Raw genomic sequence first — 21324 nt, 5'->3', positions numbered from 1 at the left:
TGTAGTTCCATCCTGACAGCTGTCATAAGAGGAAGAAATAATATGCAATTTTGAAGCTTTTTAGGTCCGGACACTATAACGTGCGTTTTTACTTTTTGGCAGAACTCCGGTCATTTTATTTCATAACATGCCTGTTAACAAGCAGGTAGGCCTGTCAAGGTTACGTGGCACAGATCAGAGCAGAAATGGTTAATGCAGGAATGCAGAGAGCCTGATTACTTAGTTGAAATGACAGATAAGGAAAAATATATATTCAGATGGGAAAGTTAAAAAAAAAAAAAAAAATTGTTATAGGTACATAGGTACAGGGTATGTAACAACATAACATTATTGAACAGAAATATTGCTTTTAAAAAACTGCAGCCATATATTTAGTTATATTTGGTTTCCTGGGTCAAATTTAGAGCTAGTCACCTTTCCATTGGACAGATTTATCAACTAATAAAGTTATGGCTAATTTTTAAAGCTGAAGATTAGCATCCATTGGGGGAAACTACAGACAATCATAGTTAATGTGTACACTAACCATCTGATATGATATAAAACTCCCTCTTATGGCACTTTTCCACTGCAAGTACCGGCTCGGCTCTACTCGGCCCTGCTTGGCCCGGTTTGCTTTTCCACTGCTGGTACCACATGGTACGGTTTTGGAACGGTTCGATACGGTACGGTATGGTTTGCTTTTCCACTAAAGTAGTACTAAAGTTAAGTGGGTGGGATAACAACGATTCTCTGACCAATCAGTGGCTAGTAGTGACTGCATGCAAAGGATTGTGGGATATGGTACCGGGTATGGTACCTCTTGGAACCACAATCGAGGTGGTACTGTTTTTGAGAGCCGTACCATTCGATTCCAGGCAGTGGAAAAGCGCCGCCGTACCGTACAGAACCGTTCCTACACCGTACCATGCGGTACCAGCAGTGGAAAAGCACAAAAGCGAGACGAACCGTTTGGTTCCATGCAGTGGAAAAGCGCCATTAGTTGGCTAAGAGTTGGCACATCTTATTTTCTGGTCATATAAACAATTCCTTCTTCTATCCTATGTACTATGTGCCACAAAACCACTGCACCCCAGTAATTTGCAGCACAGAACCTATCCAACCCCTTTAAAACATTTTGCAGAATCTGTCCACCCCAGTAAAATGATTAATCTAACCTTATCCAACTCCAGTAACATTTGGCCCAGAACCTATCATACTACAGTAACATGCCCCAGAACCTATCCCACGTCTGATTTATATGCCCCAGAACCTTTACCCCTCACGTAATATGTGTCTCGAGTCTATCCCACTAGTTATATATGGCCCAGATCTATCCCATCCCAGATTTATATGCCGCAGAGCCTTTACTGCTAAGGTAATATGTGTTCCCAGAACCTATCCTACCTCAAGTTTATGTGCCCCAGAACCTTTACCGCTCAAGAAATATGTGTCTGGAGTCTATCTCACTCCAGTAATATGTGTCCCAGAACCTATCCCACCTCAGGTTTATGTGCCCTAAAACATTTACCGCTCAAGTAATATGTGTCTTGAGTCTATCCCACTATAGTAATATATGGCCCAGATCTATCCCACCCCAGATTTATATCCTGCAGAACCTTTACCACTAAGGTAATATGTGTCTCGAACCTATCCCACTACAGTAATATATGGCCCAGATCTGTCCCACCCCAGATTTATATCCTGCAGAACCTTGACCACTAAGGTACTATGTGTCTCGAACCTATCCCACTACAGTAATATAAGGCCCAGATCTACCCCTCCCCAGATTTATATGCCGCAGAACCTTTACCGCTAAGGTAACATGTGTCTCAAACCTATCCCACTACAGTAATGTATGGACCAGATCTATCTCACCCCAGATTTATATGCACCAAAAACATTACATTACAGCTCAAGCAACATGTGTCTCAAACCTATCCCACTACAGTAATATATGGACCAGATCCATCTCACCCCAGATTTATATGCTCTAAGTATTATGTGTCTCGAACCTATCCCACTACAGTAATATGTGTCCCAAAACCTATCCCACCCCAAATTTATATGCCCCAGAACCTTTACCGCTCAAGTAGTTTGTGTCCCAGGACCTATCCCACCCCAGTAACATCAGTAACATGTCCCAAAACCTATTCCAGCCCAGTTATATGTTATTATTAATAACTTTACATAATTATTATATAGAATTAGAATTTATATACTGCAATGCCAATATATTGCGCAGTGCATTACAAAATAAGGAAGGGGGGGGGGGCGCAGTAAAGTTGCAATACAATTCAAGACAAGAGTGTAAGGAGGGCCCTGCCCAGGATATAATCCAAAAGGGAAGGGCAAGTGATAAAAAAGGTAATAACTGTGAGAAGAATTCCTGTTAGGTGGAGGAGTTTTCAGGGATTACCTAAAGGCAGACAGAGTAGTAGTAGGGAGTTACAGAGGATGGAAAAGTCTCCCAAGAAAAGTTCTGAGAAGGGGGGGGGGGAGCTAAAGAACAGGAGGTCTTGGGAGAAATAAGGAATACCTTTTGAGTTATATTTTAAGACAAGGTTGGTGATGTAGCTGGAAACAGAATTGTGGAAGGCTTTGCATGTTGTTAGTATTTTTACATTTATTTGGTCGGTGATTGGAAGGCAGTAGAAGGGTGGCAGACAATGAGTGGTTAGTACGGTGGATGAGTCTGGCAGCAGCATTGAGAGTGAATCGGGACTAGCCTCTGTAGAGGTGGGATAAAGTTGCAATAGTCAAGGTGAGAGGTAACAAGTGAGTGAATTAGTAGCTTGTTGGTGATATTGGTTAAGAAGGTACAAATTTTAGAAATGTTACAGAGGTGAAGGTGACAAGATTTGAACATTGGTTGGATGTAGGGCTGAAAAGAGAGGCCAGAGTTTAGGATTATACCTAATACCCTTATATGAGGCGGAGGTGAATGGTTGTGCTATTGATCTTGATGGAAATGTTTGGGGAAGGGGCATAGGGGGAAATAATATGAGCTCAGTTTTTTTAAACCTTTAGTTTTAGGAAGTTGTGTGACATCCATACTAATAAGCCAGTTAGTAAATTAGTGATGCACAGAGAGAATTAAGGGGTGAGCTGAAGCAATACGAGGTTATCGACTGACCTAGAGAGTAGGTGTAGATAGAGAATAGAGGTGTCTAAGGGCAGAGTTTTAAGAGACCCCTAGGGGGAAAATAAGAGGACAGGAGAGAGAGTTTTAGGTGACAATGAAGGAGCGCTTAATTAGGAGGAAAGCCAAGAAAGTGCAGAGTCTTGAAGGCCAAGGAACTGGGCTTTTTTGAGGAGGAGTGCATAGTTGACTGTGTTAAAGGCAGCAGAAAGGACTAATACTAATAGTACTGAATAGTGGCCATTGATTTTAGCAGTTAGTAAGTTGTTATTGAGTTTTAGGAGGGTAGGCTCTGTGGAGTGTTACGGGCTAAATCCAGACTCTTAGGGGTCAAGAAGCTTGTTATGAGTAAGTTAGCAGCTTGGATGGTTGTAAACTAGATGTTGTAGAAGTTTGGAAGTAAACAGGAGCAATGAGAAAGGTCTTAGGTTGCTCAGACTGATGGGGTCCAGTAATGGCTTTTTAAGTATTGTGGTACTTGTGCATGTAGTGAGGGGGGCATCAGTGAAACGTTTAGCAACCTCTGTAATTACAGGGTTATTTGAGGAAATAATTGAATGTGGTGGTAGGCATTGTATGTTAATTGGGTGAAATAACTGGACTGTGGAGATCTCATCAGTAATTGCATCTACAGTATCTTGTTTTTGAAGTAATTGGCAATGTCCTGGGCAATGAATGAGTTAGTAGGTGGTTGCAGTGGGGGATGAAGTAGAGAGTTAAAGGTAGAAAATAGTTAACAAAGACTGGATGAGAGGAGGTCAAAGGTCTGTTTGGCAGGAAGAAATTATATTATATTTTAGGAGGGCAGCTTTAAACAGGACATAGTCTTGCAGGGCGGCACAGTGGTGTAGTGGTTAGCACTTTCACCTAGCAGCAAGAGGGTCGCTGGTTCGAATCCCAACCACGACACTACCTGCCTGGAGTTTGCATGTTCTCCTTGTGCCTGCATGGGTTTTCTACGGGTACTCCGGTTTCCTCCCACACTCCAAAGACATGCTGGTAGGTTAATTGGATCTTGTATAAAAAAAAAAAATTGGCCCTACTGTGTATGTATGTGAGTTAGGGACCTTAGATTGTAAGCTCCTTGAGGGCAGGGACTGATGTGAATGTACAATGTATATGTAAAGCCCTGCGTAAATTGACAGCGCTATATAAGTACCTGAAATAATAAAATAATAATAGTCTTGCAGGGACCTAGTATTATGCCACACTTGTTTAAGAGCTATTTGCTAGTGTTGTAGTGATTATTGCATAATTCTGTGTGTAGTGAGAGGAGGGCAAGTGTATCCAACGATGAAGAGAGGGAGCTGTTGTAGACAGAAGTGGCCAGGGCACAACAGGGTGTGAAATTTTTGTCGTAGAGGTAGCGAGTAGCTGAATAGAGAAGAGAAGGGTTGAAGTGGCGAAGGTTTCTTTGGGTTACTGCTGGTTGAGGAAATGGGAATTTAGGAGAGGGTGAAGGTGAAACTAATAACATTGTGCTCATAGAGAGGAAAATAAGTGTTTGAGCGGTTGCAAGGAGAGCAGAGGTGGGATTATCTAAGGTCAAGTGTTTTTGAAATTAGAGCGAATAGCAATGAGCGGCCATTGTGTGAGGTCAAAAGGTGTGTTTAGGTTGAGAAGCCGAGAAGTAGCTGTGGTGGTAGCATTAATAGGGATGTTAAAGCCACCAAGAATGATAGTAAGTATTTCAAAGAATAGAAAGTAGGGTAGCCAGGCAGATAAGTAATCAAGGAAGCATGATACCAGTTCAGGAGGCCAAAAAAACACAGCAGTTCTCAAATAAACTGTAGAAAATAGATGAATACTGTGATCCTCAAAAGAGGAGAGGTAAAGATGTAGGAAAAACTTGAAAGGTTCTTTGTGGGGAGATGGCATTCTACCTCCTTTTCATCTACTGGGACTGGGTGAGTGATTGCAGTGGATGCCACCATGGTAGAGAGCAGCTAGATAGACAGAGTAGGGTGTCTGAAACCAATTTAGCAAACAGCAATTAGGTAAGGGAGTTGGAGATAAAAGGTAATGGGCAGAGGTAAGCTTACAGACCAGATATTCTAGAGGGCACATGAGAAATTTGTGCCACAGAACCTATTCTATCTCAAAAATATGTGTCTCAAAACCTATCTGACACAAGTTATATGTGCCCCAGAACATACCCCACCCCAGTAATTTCTGCCTTAGAATCTGTCCCATCATAGTAATATGTGTACCTGAGTTCCCAAAACCTGTCCCATCCCAGTAATATCTTTCCCAGAGCCTATGCCACCCTAGTAATATGTGTCCCATTAACCTGACCAACCCCAGTTAGATGTGCCCCAGAATCTATCCCACCCCAGTAACACTGTATGAGGCACAAAAGCCCTCCCACTTTATTATTATGTGGTTAAACCCCAGCACTCCATTATTATTTGGCAAAAAAAAACCTTACCCACTAATATGTAACACAGAACCATGCCCAGCGATTGGCTGCATAAAATCCCTTACTCTACAGTAATATAACATAGAATCTGCTCCACACCAGTGATAGAGGCCCCTTTAATTTAGTAATATGTGGCTTAGAACTCTTCACACTTCAGTAATATATGGCATAAAACTCCTTTGACTTAATATCTGGTAAAGGGTCTATAGTACACCAGCAATGCATGGCGCATAGAACCCTTACCACCGCAGTAATATGTATCACAGAACCCCTCCCACTCCAGTAATATGCATCACAGAATCAAACCCCAAATTTCTCGCCCAACCACTGGCCTGTGGGCCACATGTGGCCTGCAGAGCCCTCTGATGTGGCCGGCGACCTCCTGCTCTGGGATGGGGGGTCGGCCACACCAGACCTGCAATCCCAGAACATTAGGCCAGCACTGGAGGAAGCATGGCTGCGGAGGGAGCAGAGCCACATAAGCCTTTGCTTCCTGAATAGTGCCGACTCCTGTCACAGGCGGAGTGATTCCATTTGCATTCTGCTCGGGCCAGCAACAGTTGGCAATATCTGTAGCAAGGGAGATTCCTGAATGGAAGATTATTAATAAAGGACAGCTTATACTCTAAAATGACAGTGTATTTATTAGCATATCTCTTCTACAGTGGTTACTAGGCTGCTTTCAAACTGATCCGCAAGTGCACCGCAGTGCACCTGTGGGTTACCTGTACTGAGCCAAAGATTTCTGTTATTACTTGTGGGTTTGGTGTAATTTCAGAAAGTTCACCGCACCTGCAGGATATAATAGAAGTCTATGACAAAGTGCAGCAAGGCCACAGGTGCACTGCTCTGTCCCGCGGTATGGGTAAACTGCAGCACATCAGTGTGAAAGCAGCCTTAGGCCCCTTTTCCACGATCGGTTTTGATCAAGTTCATCTGTCCTCTATGAAGTGGCAGATGTAGTCGAACTTGTGTCCATTTACACCCCCCTACCTTCAATCCAATTCACTTTTTTTTTCCAGTTTTGGATAAATTGGAGAAGGATTACTACTATTGTCTGTTTTTTTAGAAAGATTTACCTTTACTTTCTGTCCCACTGACAAGTTTTACCAGACAGGAAGTCAAGGAAAATCTACAACAGGGACACAAAAGGACAAAATTAAAAATCTGATTGGGGTCCTAATAGAGCCCCAGATAGCAGTGAAAGCCTAAAGTATGTAAAATGGATAAGAGCACCAAAGATATGAGTCCAGTAAATCTTTATTGCCTACAATAGAGGGTCACAAAAACGCCACTGTGTTTCAGAGACTCAGTTCTCCAAACTTCCTAATAGCTTAGGTCAACCATTCTCAACCAGGGTTCCATGGAACCCTGAGATTCCCCCAGAGGTTGCTAGGGGTTCCTTTAGGTGTAGCTGATTGACCTCCCATTTGAGGGTTACTGCATATTTCCAGGGTCAACGCCACTAGGCAGGGCCAGAAGTATGACACTGTTGATCTTTTTTAGCTCTCTTTAAGGGTAGCATTCTTACCACCACTGTAAGGGTTGCATTTCTCCTGACTACCAATGTGGGGCATTTTCCCATTTGACCCCTGATGAATTCCCCCGAGACCTGAAAAAAGGCTGGCTTAGGTGCTGACAGTAGATAGGGAGATTAAAAGGGAAAAAAGTCTGTCTGACCGGAGACCTGAATGAGCACTAGTTTATTATTTTATTTTACAATCTGCTGTCCAATAATTTCCCTTTTTACTGTCAGAATCTAAGCCCTGGTGAATGGGGTGGGGTAAGACCCCAAAACACATTGCCATTGATTTACTTAAACTGGAGTGCAAAATCTGGTGCAGCTCTGCAAAGAAACCAATCAGCTTCCAGGTTTTTGTTTGTTAAAGCTTAATTAAACAAGCTGAAGTTAGAACCTGATTGGCTACCATGCACAGCTGCACCAGGGTTGGCACTCTCCAGTTTTAGTAAATCAACTCCTTTGTTTTTTTTGTGACTTTCATGTACAATAAAGATTTACTGGACTCACAATATATCTTTGATGTTCTTATCCTTCTCACACTCCCTATATGACTCCATGGATACTTAAGTATATCCAAAGTGACAGAGAGCTGCCTTTAAAATCTGGATTTAAAGTCTTATCTCTCCTGTTTTGGGTACTGCACTCTATTAATGCATATATTTTTGAGCAGTAAAAACCTGACAGGAAATATAACTCCTACCTTTCCAAAACTAAGAAAAAAAGTTTTTGTAGACATTCACTTTAACATTTAAAGGTCCAGTCCACTGAGAATGAAATTGTGCCTGTAGATGTAAGATAATCTAAGCACACACAGCACTCATAGATGTAAGCCTAAAAGTCATCTAGAGACCATCAAGGACAAAAATTGGTGCAACTAGCTTAAAGCCTCGTACACACGCAACAATTGTTGGCCGACCGATCGGCCGTCTTTTGTCCAATGTTGTTGTGTTGGTTGAAATGTGCTCTAGACTGCACACAAATTTTTTCGGCCAACAACAACCAACTTCAGAAGTGATGTCATGTGCTGGTTAACTTTCCGTGTGTTTTTTCTTCTCTGAGCATGCTCAGTCTTGCTCATCTGATTTTTGTCTGCCGAAATCTGTACTGACTGACGAACAATTGGCCGTTCTGTTGACGCCAAACAAAATTTTTATAGCATGCACACCAGATTTTTTTCGGCCGAAAAGTCGTAGTCGGTTGTCGGAAGCATCATACTAACAAGCCGACAATCGGCCGATCGGACGTTGGCCGAAAATTCACGACCAACAATCGTTGCGTGTGTACGAGGCTTTAGGCTGAGGCCACACAAGCAACCTTGTCACTGACAATTTGTCTAAAGCAGCAGCAGCAGGATCACTGAGAGACTGCCTGTTTTGTCTCTATGGAATCGCTCCCTCTATAGCTGAGGCAGCGAGATGTAGCTTCCATAGCTAGTAAACCAGATTAAAAAAAAAAAAAAAAAAACAGATTCAGCAGCAGTCAGGCTAGCTTCATAGCGACATCTTGCTGCATGTGGCTACAGTGGGAACAATTCCATAGGTATAGACATACAGGCTTTTTAGCCATCCTGCTGTTGGCGATTGGTCACTAGCAGCAGAACCACCCTTGTATCATCAGCCTTAGTATTTGCAGTTTTTAATAACTAAGTTGTAAAATATACACATATGACAACATTTTTTTTTTTTTGCAAATAGAATTGTAGATTGTTTATGACAGGTACAGATAGATGTGCATTAAATTATACTGAGTATTTTCCTAATGCAAACATTGATCTGTTCTGTTTGTATTTGTAAGGATTGGACAGTGTAAAGCCTTCTGTCGTATCGATGATTGAGCGGGGAGAGGAGCCATACTTGACTGAGATGTGGCAGTCGGAGAAGGAGATGATTCTGGAGAGTTATAACGCAGGTCAGTCACTTGGCATGGAAAAAATCCATATCCTATCTGCCTAGTGATAGAACACTGCTCTCTAATTAAAGTGCACCTAAGTAGTTATATAGTTGATATTGTGAAGTAGTAAAATGAGCAAAGTAGGCAATTGTCTTAGTTAGTTCCACTCTAAAACCCACCACTAACCCATCACTTAGTTAGTTCCACTCTAAAACCCATCAATTTAGAGTGGAACTAAACCCTCCTATCGTTTTCAGCCAAGGAAGCTACCATCTTGGCTTCTATTTGATCCATGATGCTGCACATGGGATCAGTTATGACACCAGCCATTTTATGGTTTAACAGTTTAGTTGAGAGCACAACCAATGTTGACTGGTACATTCTGGGAATGTAACTGTCTTTGAAACTGTATAATCAATGGTGTTTAGTTCCACTTTAACTGTTTCCCTAAAAACAGTTAAAGCAGAGCTCCACCCAAAAGGGGAAGCTCTGCTTGTTTGCCTCCTCCCCCTCTCCGCTGCCACATTTGGGGAGGAGGGAGCAGGTCCTTGGTTTTGACTGGTAAAGAAGTAATTTCGGATCATTGGTGCGCTGCTATGGCTGGCTATTTTGGTAATATGACCATAAAGGATAAAGTATTGTAAATAAGTAAATATGTGAATTGCTGCTACCACCAAATCAAGTACTTGAACAAATGAAAAAAATAGTATTGTTAAAGTGGTGCGCTATTCTGTGTAGACAACAATGTATATTTATTAAATATCCATGATCATGTTGCAATCAATAAACAAATATATATCCCTAAAAAATTCTTAAACAGCACTTTAACACTACTATTGGTTTTGACACTTACCCGCTCCCACTTCCAGATGAGCTCGCCGTGGCAATCTCAGCATGAAGTTCGGTCCTCCTCCTCCTTTCCATGCCGCCGGGCCGTTCACGAAGTGCGGCGTGCTTCACTCATGCGCAGTAGGGAACCAGCTGTGAACCTGGTTTCCTTTAGCCAAGATAGAGGCGGCAGCACCCGAGAGACGATTAAAAAATCGACTCGGATGAAGACACCGCTGGATTCGTGGACAGATAAGTGTCCTAATATTAAAAGTCAGCAGCTACAGTATTTGTAGGCGCTGACTTTACATTTTTTTTCTGAAGGAGCTTGGAGCTCTGCTTAAAAGCAGAACTAAACCCTCCTATCCTTTACAGCTAAGGAAGCTGCCATCTTAGCCTCTGTTTGATCTGCAGTTGCCATGGTGTCGCACGTGTGATCAGTTATGACATCAGACATTTGATGGCTTGACGGTTCAGTTAAAAGTGCAAACAATTGTGATAGTTATCATTTATGGTATTGCCTTGAATGTTACTGTTTTGGGAAGCAGTTTAATTGATTGGTTTAGTTCCGCTTTAAATTCAAGGCATGCTGCGAATGAGAACTGTCACATTGGTTGTGCTCTCAACCAAACTGTCAAACCATCAAATGGCTGGTGCCATAACCAATCACATGTGCAGCACTATGGCAACTGCAGATCAAACAGAAGCTAAGATGGCAGCTTCCTAGGCTGTAGAGGATAGGAGGGTTTAGTTCCACTTAATTTCATTTTTGAAATGTAAGGACTGCTATTTCTTGCATGCCCCATGCAGGGATGTGTTCTGCCAGCCCAGGGATGCATAGGTGTTACGTTCATCCCCATGCGGGCAGCCCCATAAATGTCTATTGGGACATGCAGCTGCATGGACACAGCAGCTTTGATCAGGTCTTTGGCGGCCGTCTAGGTAGGATGCCCGGGTCTCCCAATGGGACGGGAGACTTGGGGCGAGCCGCGGCGGGAGGGGGGGGGGACGTCCCCTGCCGCTCCTTGTAATGACAGCCGAGCGGCTTCTCAGCCACATCGGTTGTCATTACAAGAGAGCAGACCGTCGACTATGGACGCCGGTACCATGGTGATGCCTCTAGCTGCAGGCATCGCTCTGGTACAGCACTTTCCCGAAATATCGGCAATATCGGTAACCTCAGGGGCCGATTCCTATATATCGGGGAAAGTGCAGATCGGCCCTCGATATATCGGCTTACCGATAATCGGTCGATCCCTAGTTAGAACATCAGTGCTTGTTTTAGTCTAAAGCTGACCTTGCATCCAAAGAAAGCCCCCCTTATTACATAGTGCTGCTCCAAATCCTAAATATTAAAACTGTAAAAAAAAATGTAGAAAACAAACTTTTACTTTACCTTCCGGCTTCTGCCTATGGTCCCCAGGCAAGGGAGATTTCAGCAGAATCCAGGGAATGCAGAGGTTTCAAAATTTTGGTAGATAATGCTCCTGCCCTGTGCTAGCGGTAAGGTTAGTACATTTTCTAACTTTTTTCCACATGTGATTTTTTTGTTCACAGCTTTCATGCAACTGTTCGGAATGGGTGAGGCACTATGTAATAAGCGGCCCTTGCTTTTTAGTGCAAGGTCTGCTTTAATCCTATAGATCTGCCATGGTAATAAATACTGAAAAGGAAATTCAGATTTAAGAGTACTGTTGTGGGGCGCTTAACAGACTTATGGAATTTAATAAAACAACTGCCGTGTATATCAAACGTTTAAAGCGGTACTAAACCCAATGATTTAACAGTTTCAAAAAACAGTTACATTGCCAGGAATGTAACTATCACATTGGTCACTTTGGTTGTGCTCTCAACCAAGCTGTCAAATGGCTGGTGTCATAACTGATCACATGTGCAGCATCATGGCAGTTACAGATCAGAGGCCAAGAGGGCAGCTTCCTTGGATGAAAACAATAGGAGGGTTTAGTTTCACTTTAAAGCGGAGTTCCGGGCACAGAAGTCATTTTTTACTAAACATACCCCCGGGACAGTCAGGGCTAGCACATTCCACAATAGCTAGCCTCTGATCTGTCCCGGTTCGCACTTACCTTTTAGAAGAAATACTTACTTATAAAATTTCTTCCACAGCGTTTCCATCTCTCTTGTGGGCAGCTGAAGCCGGCGCGGTCCTCTTCTGTGTCTTCTTCCGCGTCTTCTTGTGCCAGAATGCGCCTGCACCGGCCCCTCTCATCACTTCCGGCGCTGCGCCGCATTCCTCCACAGCTTCTGGGCATGCCCAGAAGCTGTTTAGCAGGGGAATGCGGCGTCGCCCGGAAATGACGAGCAGGGCCGGTGCCGTCGCATTGATTCCTGGGAGCTGTGACGTTCAGCTCCCAGGAATCATAGCGAGACAGGAAGTGACAGGGTGAGCCGCGGCTCAGAGGGAGGAAGTACTCTGAGGTGTGTATCTTCGATCTTCAATTACAAGGTAAGTAAACAAAAAAAAAAAAAATAACTATCCAATTCCTTTTCAGGTGAGGTCTACCTAGCGTAGGGGCACAAAAAAAATATATAGTTTTTGTGCCCGGAACTCCGCTTTAAGGCAAACCTGTAACTAACAAGATCCCAAAATCACCCACTGTGTAAGTGACCCTCGAGTGACTATACTAAAATCAAGCTGATCCTCACTGCGGGTCTCTGAAAATCCTGGTACTTCTGGGTTTGGGGAAGCATGTGCCACATGGCTCCCCACAATGCAGTGTTCTGGGGCTGATTAGCCAATCAGCAGACCCTGATGTTGTCACAAGGAGGCAAAAATGTGACATTAAAGAGGAAGTAAACCCTCCTCTGCAACTTTTACCTATAGGTAAGCCTATGATAAGGCTTACCTATAGGTACTGTAAATATCTCGTAAACATGCACCGTTTAGGAGATATTTACCTTACATGCAGCCAGTGATGTCACTGGCGCATGCGCTCTGAAGGAATGGCCGCTGGTGCCGTTCCTTCAGAGTCCCGTGCCATGACCATCGGCTCCCGCAGCGTGCGCGGGAAGAACGTCACCGCGGCTCCGGCCAATCAGATGGTCGGATGCCGCGATCCCGGAAGACGGGCGACTGGACATGTCGCCCATCATACAGGTAAGCGGACGGCACGGTGGGGGCTCGTTCGAAGGTACGGTAAGTATTTCATATGCGATGCATACTAGCTCATTGTGTTTCTCTTTCAGGTCGAAAAAAAAAAAAAAATGTTTGTATGGGTTTACAACCTCTTTAATTTTGCAGTTGTTAACAATACTCAGGTTGTCCACAATTGCAAGCAGCTTTGTAGGGACAGCAGATATTGAAGGGACAGAGGGAACAGGGGTTGTTCAGCAGAGGGTGCCAAGATTGGGTAGAGAGAATAATGAGTTTGGAATTGTATTAAAGAGACAGGTTTATTTTAGGAATTGGAAAAAATTATAAATGACAGCCTTCTCCACTCTTACCCTTTGTAACATTGTTTTTACATTTTTACAGATGAAGCCTTCAATATGACCCTTTCAGATATTAGCGATCTGCCTGTTCTCCCACTAGACTGGATTGCAGAAGATGGTTTTGTCCACCCTGATTATTACACTACGAGGATTACTAGAAGTATGACATCAGGCACCCCCTTTCGAATAAAGTTAGAGAAGCCGAATGGAATCTTCCCGTTTCATGTCTCAACACAAAGACTCGATACCTGGACAGAATATTCATCATCTCACTATAACCAAAGAACAATACATGAGGAGAAACCTTTGAACTTGTCTGCTGTGAACACTAATTTTATCAAACACGAGAGCCTTTTGTCCTGTTTTGGTGGTGAGCATCCATTTAGCTACGAGTCTGAGCTTTTCCAGGATGAGGAGATTCGCAAAAAACAGAAACAGTTTGTCTGCTCAGTGTGTGGTAGTCTCTTCATCTCCAAGTTAGGTTTCATCAAGCACCAGAAACTTCACAAAGGGCAGAATACATTTTCCTGTGCCGAATGTGGCAAATGTTTTTCAAGTGCCTCGGACCTCGTCGTCCACCGGAAAATTCACACAGAGCAGAAACCCTTCGTCTGTTCTGAATGTGGAAAGTGCTTTATCACGAGCCTCCATCTCACCAGACATTTGAGAAGCCATGAGAACGAAAAGCCGTTTCCCTGCTCTGATTGCGGAAAGTGTTTCAGCAGCGCAGGCAACTTGGTGGTTCATCAGCGAATTCACACAGGCGAGAAACCTTTTGTCTGTTCTCAGTGCGGCAAATGCTTTTCCCAAAAAGCTAGTTTCATTTCCCACCAGAGGATTCACACCGGGGAAAAGCCCTTTGTTTGCTTCCAGTGTGGCAAACGCTTTACTCAAAAAGCTAGCTGTATAGTCCACCAGAGAATACACACAGGCGAAAAGCCTTTTGTTTGCTTCGAGTGTGGGAAATGCTTCAGCTCTAAGGTCTACTTGGTTCGGCACCGACTGGTTCACACGGGTGAGAAGCCCTTTGCCTGTTCCCACTGCGGCAAGTGTTTTACACAGAAAGCTAGCTACCTGGCCCACCAGCGTATTCACACGGGTGAAAAACCCTTTGTCTGCAACCACTGCGGCAAACCTTTTTCTCAAAAGGCCAGCTGCATTGTGCACCAACGAATTCACACAGGTGAAAAACCTTTTGAGTGTTCAGATTGCGGCAAATGTTTTAGCTCGAAGATCTATCTGGTGAGACACCGAATGGTCCACACTGGCGAACGACCCTATGCTTGTTTTGATTGTGGAAAATGCTTCACGCAGAAGGCTAGTTTTAATGCGCACCAGAGGATACACAATGATGAGAAGCCCTTCAAGTGTGAAGAGTGCGGCAAATGTTTCACTCAGAAGGCCAGCTTCCTGGCTCACCAACGGATCCATACGGGTGAAAAGCCTTTCTTGTGTACTTTGTGTGGAAAATGCTTCACCCAGAAGGCCAGTTACCTCACGCATCAGCGAATCCACACAGGGGAAAAACCTTATATGTGTACGCTGTGCGGAAAATGTTTTACACAAAAAGCTAGCTACCTGGCTCATGAGCGGATTCACACAGGGGAAAAACCCTATGTCTGCTCCCATTGCGGGAAGTGTTTTGCTCAGAAAGCCAGCTGTATTGTCCACCAGAGAATTCACACCGGGGAAAAGCCCTTTGTCTGCTCACAGTGTGGCAAGCGTTTTGCCCAGAAAGCAAGTTGCATTGTCCACCAGAGGATTCACACCGGAGAAAAACCCTTTGGCTGTCTCGAGTGTGGCAAGTGTTTTAGCTCGAAGATCTACCTGGTGAGGCACCAACTCATTCATCGTGGAGAAAAGCCGTATCAATGCGGGCAGTGTGGCAAGTGTTTCACCCAGAAAGGAGGATACATGGCCCATCAGAGGATTCACACAGAGGACAAACCCTTTAAGTGTCATGAATGTGGGCGGGGCTTTGCCCAGAAGGCAAATTACCTGGCCCACCATAGGATACATACAGGAGAGAAGCCTTTTGAGTGTACTGAGTGTGGCAAATGCTTTTCCCAGAAGGCTAGCTTTATCACGCACCAGCGGGTTCACACTGGTGAGAAGCCTTTTGTGTGCACGCAGTGTGGCAAATGCTTTTCCCAGAAAGCAAGCTACTTGGCTCATGAGCGCATTCACACAGGGGAGAAGCCATTTGTGTGTACGCAGTGCGGTAAGCGGTTTACACAGAAGGCCAGCTGCGTCGTACACCAGAGAATTCACACAGGTGAGCGACCCTTTGAATGTGCGGTCTGCGGAAAATGTTTCCGACTGAAGAAAAGCTTCGATGAACACCAACGGACTCACACAGGAGAAAAACCCTTTCCCTGTTCTGATTGTGGGAAGTGTTTCACCAATGCTGCCAACCGAATAATACACCAACGAATTCACACTGGAGAAAAGCCTTATGCCTGTTCGGTGTGCGGGAAATGTTTCACTCAGAAAGCAAGTTTTGCATCCCATCAGAGGACCCATACTGGGGAAAAGCCTTTTGTGTGTTCCCAGTGTGGGAAACGTTTCACCAGTGCCTCCAACCTCATAGTCCACCGGCGCATCCACACTGACCAGAAGCCGTTTCTTTGTCCAGAGTGTGGAAAATGTTTCACCTCCAAGATTTACCTGGTTCGTCATCAGATTATCCACACAGGCCAAAAGCCCTTTGAGTGCACAGAGTGTGGCAAGTGTTTTACGCAGAAAGCTGGCTACGTGGCACACCAGCGAATTCACACAGGGGAAAAGCCTTTTGTGTGTACACACTGCGGAAAATGCTTTACCCAGAAGGCCAGCTGCATTGTTCACCAACGAATTCACACTGGTGAAAAGCCTTTCGAGTGTTGCCAGTGTGGCAAGCGGTTTAGCTCCAAGGTCTACCTGGTGCGGCATCAGTTGATTCACACTGACATCAAGCCCTACAAATGTTCTGAGTGTGGTAAATGCTTCACACAAAAGGCTAGTTACAATGCACACTATAGAATTCACACAGATGAGAAACCTTTTAAATGTTCAGAGTGTGGTAAATGCTTCACTCAGAAGGCTTCTTTTGTGGCTCACCAACGGGTCCATACTGGTGAAAAACCATTTGTTTGCAACCATTGTGGCAAGTGCTTCACTCAGAAGGCCAGTTGCGTGGTTCATCAAAGAATTCACACAGGAGAGAAACCTTTTGGCTGCTCGGAGTGTGGTAAATGTTTCAGCGCCAAAGTCTACCTCGTCAGGCATCAGCTGATCCATGCGGACGAGAAGCCCTTCAAATGTGCTGAGTGCGGGAGGTGCTTTACTCAGAAAGCTGCCTATATGGCTCACCAGAAGCTCCATGTAGATGAAAAGCCATTTGTTTGTTCAGAGTGTGGAAAGTGCTTCACCCAGAAAGACAGTTATGTGGCCCACCAGAAGGTCCATATAGATGGGAAGCCCCTTGCATGTACCTGATTACCGCATGTAGATGCATCTTTAGCCTTCATTGTATGTTTACTGTCACTGTAGCAATTGTCGCATCCAGGGGTGGATGTGTTGCTGGAAGTTCAGAAACCAGTAGGCCAAATACAGGAGATGTTATGGTCAGTCCACCCACTATTGATATTTCAGTGTTGGCTTGATGTCAGTGGTTTAAGTTTCCAGTTAACCTTTTTGTGGCAATACGATTTCACTTGAATTTTTGGCTCTTCCTATGTGCCACAGTTATAGCGAGAGAGTCTAAAAATACCTACAGTTATTGATAATTGGATTGGGGAATGTTTGTAGGCCCCTCCACAACCCTGGCTGGTGCTCCCTGGCCGAGGCAGCTTGGTTAAAGTTGCTCAACCAGGATCTGTTTACACTGGCTGATTACCATTGTTTACCCCCAAAACAGGCTAGCATCTGCAATGCTCCCTCCTCCATAGGGTTTAAGTCTCACTACCCCTGCTTCATTCTCTGTACTGTAAATCAAATTAAAAGCACTTCCCGCATGAGTGAAATTACTGGTGGGTGAAGCTGAGATTTTCTGGTGTACATCAGATTCCTCATCACCATATATACTGAGAAACATCAGTGTAATTTAAATTATCACCATCCACCCATTTCTTAAATATCAATTTTGGGTGGACTGACATTTTAAATATCCAAGATAGATGTGCATCCATTAACCATAGTGGAAGCCATGCCAAGTATTATTTTTTTAGTAACGCTGGCAACCTGGCTTCTGGGATGGGTCCAGCCCTGATGCGGCATATGTAACCTTTTGTAGTAGAAGAGAGGAAAAATATTATTAGTATATCACAGTTCTTTTCCTGTAACCTGGTTATTCAATTTTGAGTGTTCTGGAAATGTGTTATTTGCAAATAAACTCCTAATCTTCCAACACTATATCATGGTTCATTGGCCTTCATTACAAATGTTGCAACAGTTATGCCTCGTTTCCACTGAGCGAAACTGTTCGGTACAGTTTGGAAGGGTTAGAATGGTCCTGTCTATTCAGGTGAGCGTTTCCACTGCAAGTCGAGCCACCAGGGACCATGCGGGGTTTACACCAAATGAGGTGTTTGTTTTGCTCTTTCATTTGACGTGAGCATTGAAGTTTTCCTGTCCGCCAATCAGTGGAATCTATCGTGTGACGCCAATAGCTCCGCCCTAACCGTACCGTACCATTTCCTATGGCCCTACATCTGAAGCAGGACCAGGAATGGTGCGGTTTGGTTCGGCTGTATGGGCCACTTTCATAATGGAAACACTCAAATTAGCGTACCGTACCGAACTGACCCGAACCGATCCGCTCAGTGGAAACGAGGCATTAATGTCTCTTGAAGGGCACCTACAAAGAACAAGGTGGCTGATCTCAGTCTGAAAATATTCTGGGTCAGTGTCTCAGAACATAATAAAGATGTCGTCTACATGTCAACCATTGCAACTAGCATTGCTTCAACCATTTCAGTACCGGGCACTTTCACCTCCTTTCTGCCCGGGCCAACTTTCAGCGCTGTTGCACTTTGAATGACAGTTGCACAACATGTTGTCATGCAAGACTGTACCCATATAACATTTTTATATATTTTTTTTTCACACAAATAGAGCTTTCTTTGGTGGTATTTAATCACCACTTTGTTTTTTATTTTTTGCTAAACAAACAAAAAAAGACAGAAAATTCAGAACCCTCTCCCCCGCATTTTTATTCATTTCTGTTGTAATATTCTGTAAATAAATAATCTTTCTCTTTCATTCATTGACGGACGCAGCGCTCCCTATTCAGAACCATAGGGTTACATCACCCCCTACAGGAGTAGGACACTAGGCAGAAAAAACTGTTGTCTACGCCTATGGGCAGTCCTAGCTGGAATGCATCCCCCTCTCTGCTATAGGCCTTTGTTTTCTTTTTTCTGCCTAGTTAGGAGTAAGGACCTAGCTCCCTGCCGTGATCTTTGGTTTTGGCATTTATTTTGCTTTTAAATGGAATTTTTTTCTCCTGGTTTTTCTCCTGTGAGTTCTATAATCAACTACTGGGCTGGATAGTTAGATCCAGTGGTCCCCCCAGTCTGGCCATCAAGTGCGGGGAGACCAGAGCTCCGCGCTGGGTCGGCAGCACAATAGCCCCACTGGACAGGAGCTGGCCTGTGAGTTAAACATCTTGCAAGGTCGCATATGACCGGGTCTTTGCCCGAGTCGCAGCGTTCCTTCTGGTTGACAGCCCCCCCGTTTTGGGGTTGGGGGGTTCTGTCTGGAGTGGTGCCCGCCTGGTTCGTGGTATGGTGAGTAAGATGTCCCCCCTCTCCCCCTGGATGCAGTGGGGGGTAGATGGGGGCACCCCCCTTGGAAGGTCAGTCCTGCGGGTTTCCCTCCTTCCCAGGCCCCCCTCTGTGTTATGTGGTCTTTGTGGGCCACCCTTACACCCCCCACGGGGTAGTGCGGTGGGACGGTGGTGGATGTTGGCTGGTGTGGCAGCACAGCACTGGGGGGGTGAACATGCCGCCAGTGGGGCAGACTTCCCTATGGGGAATTTGTGGCCTAGGTTCCAGGGATGTCTTCCTTGTCCCTGGGAGCCTCATGGGCGCCACGTGTGGTGGCCATGTTGCTGTGGTCGGCACCATGCTTTTGGGGCCTGTGAGTGTTTCTCTCCCTCTTGCCATGTTTGTGTAGTCCAGTGGTCATTTTTGGTTGGCCTGTTTAGGAGCAGCGGCCATGACGGGAGCCTCTAGGGCAGCGAATATTGCTGTGGGGGCCCCGCCTCTTTTCCCTGGTGTTGACTCCTGGGTTTCTTTGGCCTTTTTGGCAGGGAGCTAGCAGAAAGCACCCCCTGCCCTCCCAGCCTCATCTATCTCATCAGATCCTGAATCTGGCTCTGCTGCTGCGGACGTGACCCACCCTGCGGGGCTTATAGCCACACTCCCTGACCTGTCAGATAGTGAGGATGATTTCTCAATAACTGTAGCAGTGCACGAGAAGGCGCTGGTTGATGCACTAATTACATCCGTGCAGGAGACTTCGAAGATGGAGGATGCAGCTGACGTAGTTGCAGAGGTGACAGTTACTTTTGGCACTCAAAAGCTGTCTCGCACAGCAAGTGTTCCCTTACCCCTCCTATTTTGACAAGTTTGTCTACAAAGATTGGGAGAGTCCAAAACGTCCCTTTGTGGTTCCTAAACGCTTTGCGGTGAGGTACCCCTTTGAAGAGTAACTTTTGAAGAATTGGACTGTGCCACCAGTGGTGGACCCTCCTGTCTCCAGGTTAAATAAGGTGACCATGATTCCAGTGGAGGAGTCCCTGCAATATTGCCCTGGTGCTGCAAACTCTAGCTGAGTGGACTAAACTTTTGGAAGGTAAGCTAGCAGTTTCCCCCTGCCTTTGTAGAGTTGCAAGACCAGTTGGTCCAGGGGCTGCAATTTGTCTGTGAAGCCTCTCTGGAGGCGACCCCCTTGATTTCTAAGCTATCTGTTTCGTCAGTGATGCTTAGGCATGTGTTGTGGCTGTAGTGTTGGTCTGCAGACCAAGCCTCTAAAAAAGCTCTTACTGATTTGCCCTTTCACGGCGACCGCCTGTTTGGGGCTACCCTGGATGACATCATTAAGAGTATCATGGTGGGGGAAGGGGGGGTACTTTTCTTCTGCAGTCTGGGAAGGGGAAGGATCTTTGTCACAGATGTGGCCCTTTTTCATGGCACACAAAAAGTTTTTTTCATCCCTTAGGGTCCACTGACAGGGGTTCAAAACCTTTCAAGTCCTCCTTGGGAGGTTTCAAGCGGCCCTGGTCAGGAAAGCCGAGAGCAGGATTATCTAGACCTGCGGACAAGGCCCTTTCAGCAGGAAGGTACGCCCTCACCCATGCCTAGGGTGGGGGGTGTCTTTGTTGGTTTCCGGGCCCGTGGACCTATTTGGTGAACGACAAATGGGTCAACAAAGTAATTCTGTCCGGTTACAAGATAGAGTTTTGTTCTTGCCCTCCAGAAAGGTTTTTTCCCTCCAACATGCGTCTGTCCCCGGACCGACTGCAAGCCATCTTAGGGGCGGTACGGGACCTATTGTTTCAGGAAGTGATTGTCCTGGTTCTGTTTTTGGAACGGTTTCAAGGTTTTTATTTAAACCTGTTTACGGTCTTAAATAAGGAGGGCAGGGTTCACCTGATTCTGGACCTCAAGACCCTGAAATGTTTTGTGTGGGTACAGAAATTCAGAATGGAGTCCATTCACAGAGGTGGCATCCCTACATCAGGGGGATTTTCTAGCCTCTTACTTGCACATTCCAATATGTGCCCGACACCAGCGTTTCCCCTGCTTTGCTGTGGGAGAGGAGCACTGTCAGTTTGGGATGTTACCCTTTGGTCTTGCCTCCGCTCCTTGGGTCTTTACGAAGGTGTTGGCTCCGATTTTGGTGTTGCTACGTCAGCAGGGGATTGCTGTGCTGAGCTACTTGGACGACCTCCTCTTGCGAGCAGAGTCCTCATCTGCATTGATGGACGACGTGGAGATCACTATCCAGACCTTGAAAGAGTTTGGTTGGCTTCTGAACTACTAGAAGTCTGCCCTGATCCCATCCAGGAAATTGGATTATCTTGGTCTGACTCTGGATTCAGCTCTG

The 21324-nt window shown here is 45.1% G+C and overlaps 1 protein-coding gene across 1 annotated transcript in view; it reads left to right on the top strand.

Moving 5' to 3' along the window:
* Positions 1-17021, top strand: part of LOC309562618 (uncharacterized protein) — a 69776-nt gene extending 52755 nt beyond the window's left edge. Inside the window, exons 4-5 of the mRNA XM_082266871.1 lie at positions 8857-8970; positions 13277-17021. Of these exons, the coding sequence (XP_082122997.1) occupies positions 8857-8970; positions 13277-16710 (3548 nt within the window). The 3' untranslated portion in view covers positions 16711-17021. The remainder of the gene's footprint in view (positions 1-8856; positions 8971-13276) is intronic.
* The last annotated feature ends 4303 nt before the right edge of the window (positions 17022-21324 follow it).

This window comes from Pelophylax lessonae (assembly GCF_965119305.1).
Source record: "Pelophylax lessonae genome assembly, chromosome: 9".
In the NCBI taxonomy this organism is placed as follows: domain Eukaryota; kingdom Metazoa; phylum Chordata; class Amphibia; order Anura; family Ranidae; genus Pelophylax; species Pelophylax lessonae.
This window is presented reverse-complemented; position numbering and strand designations above follow the sequence as displayed.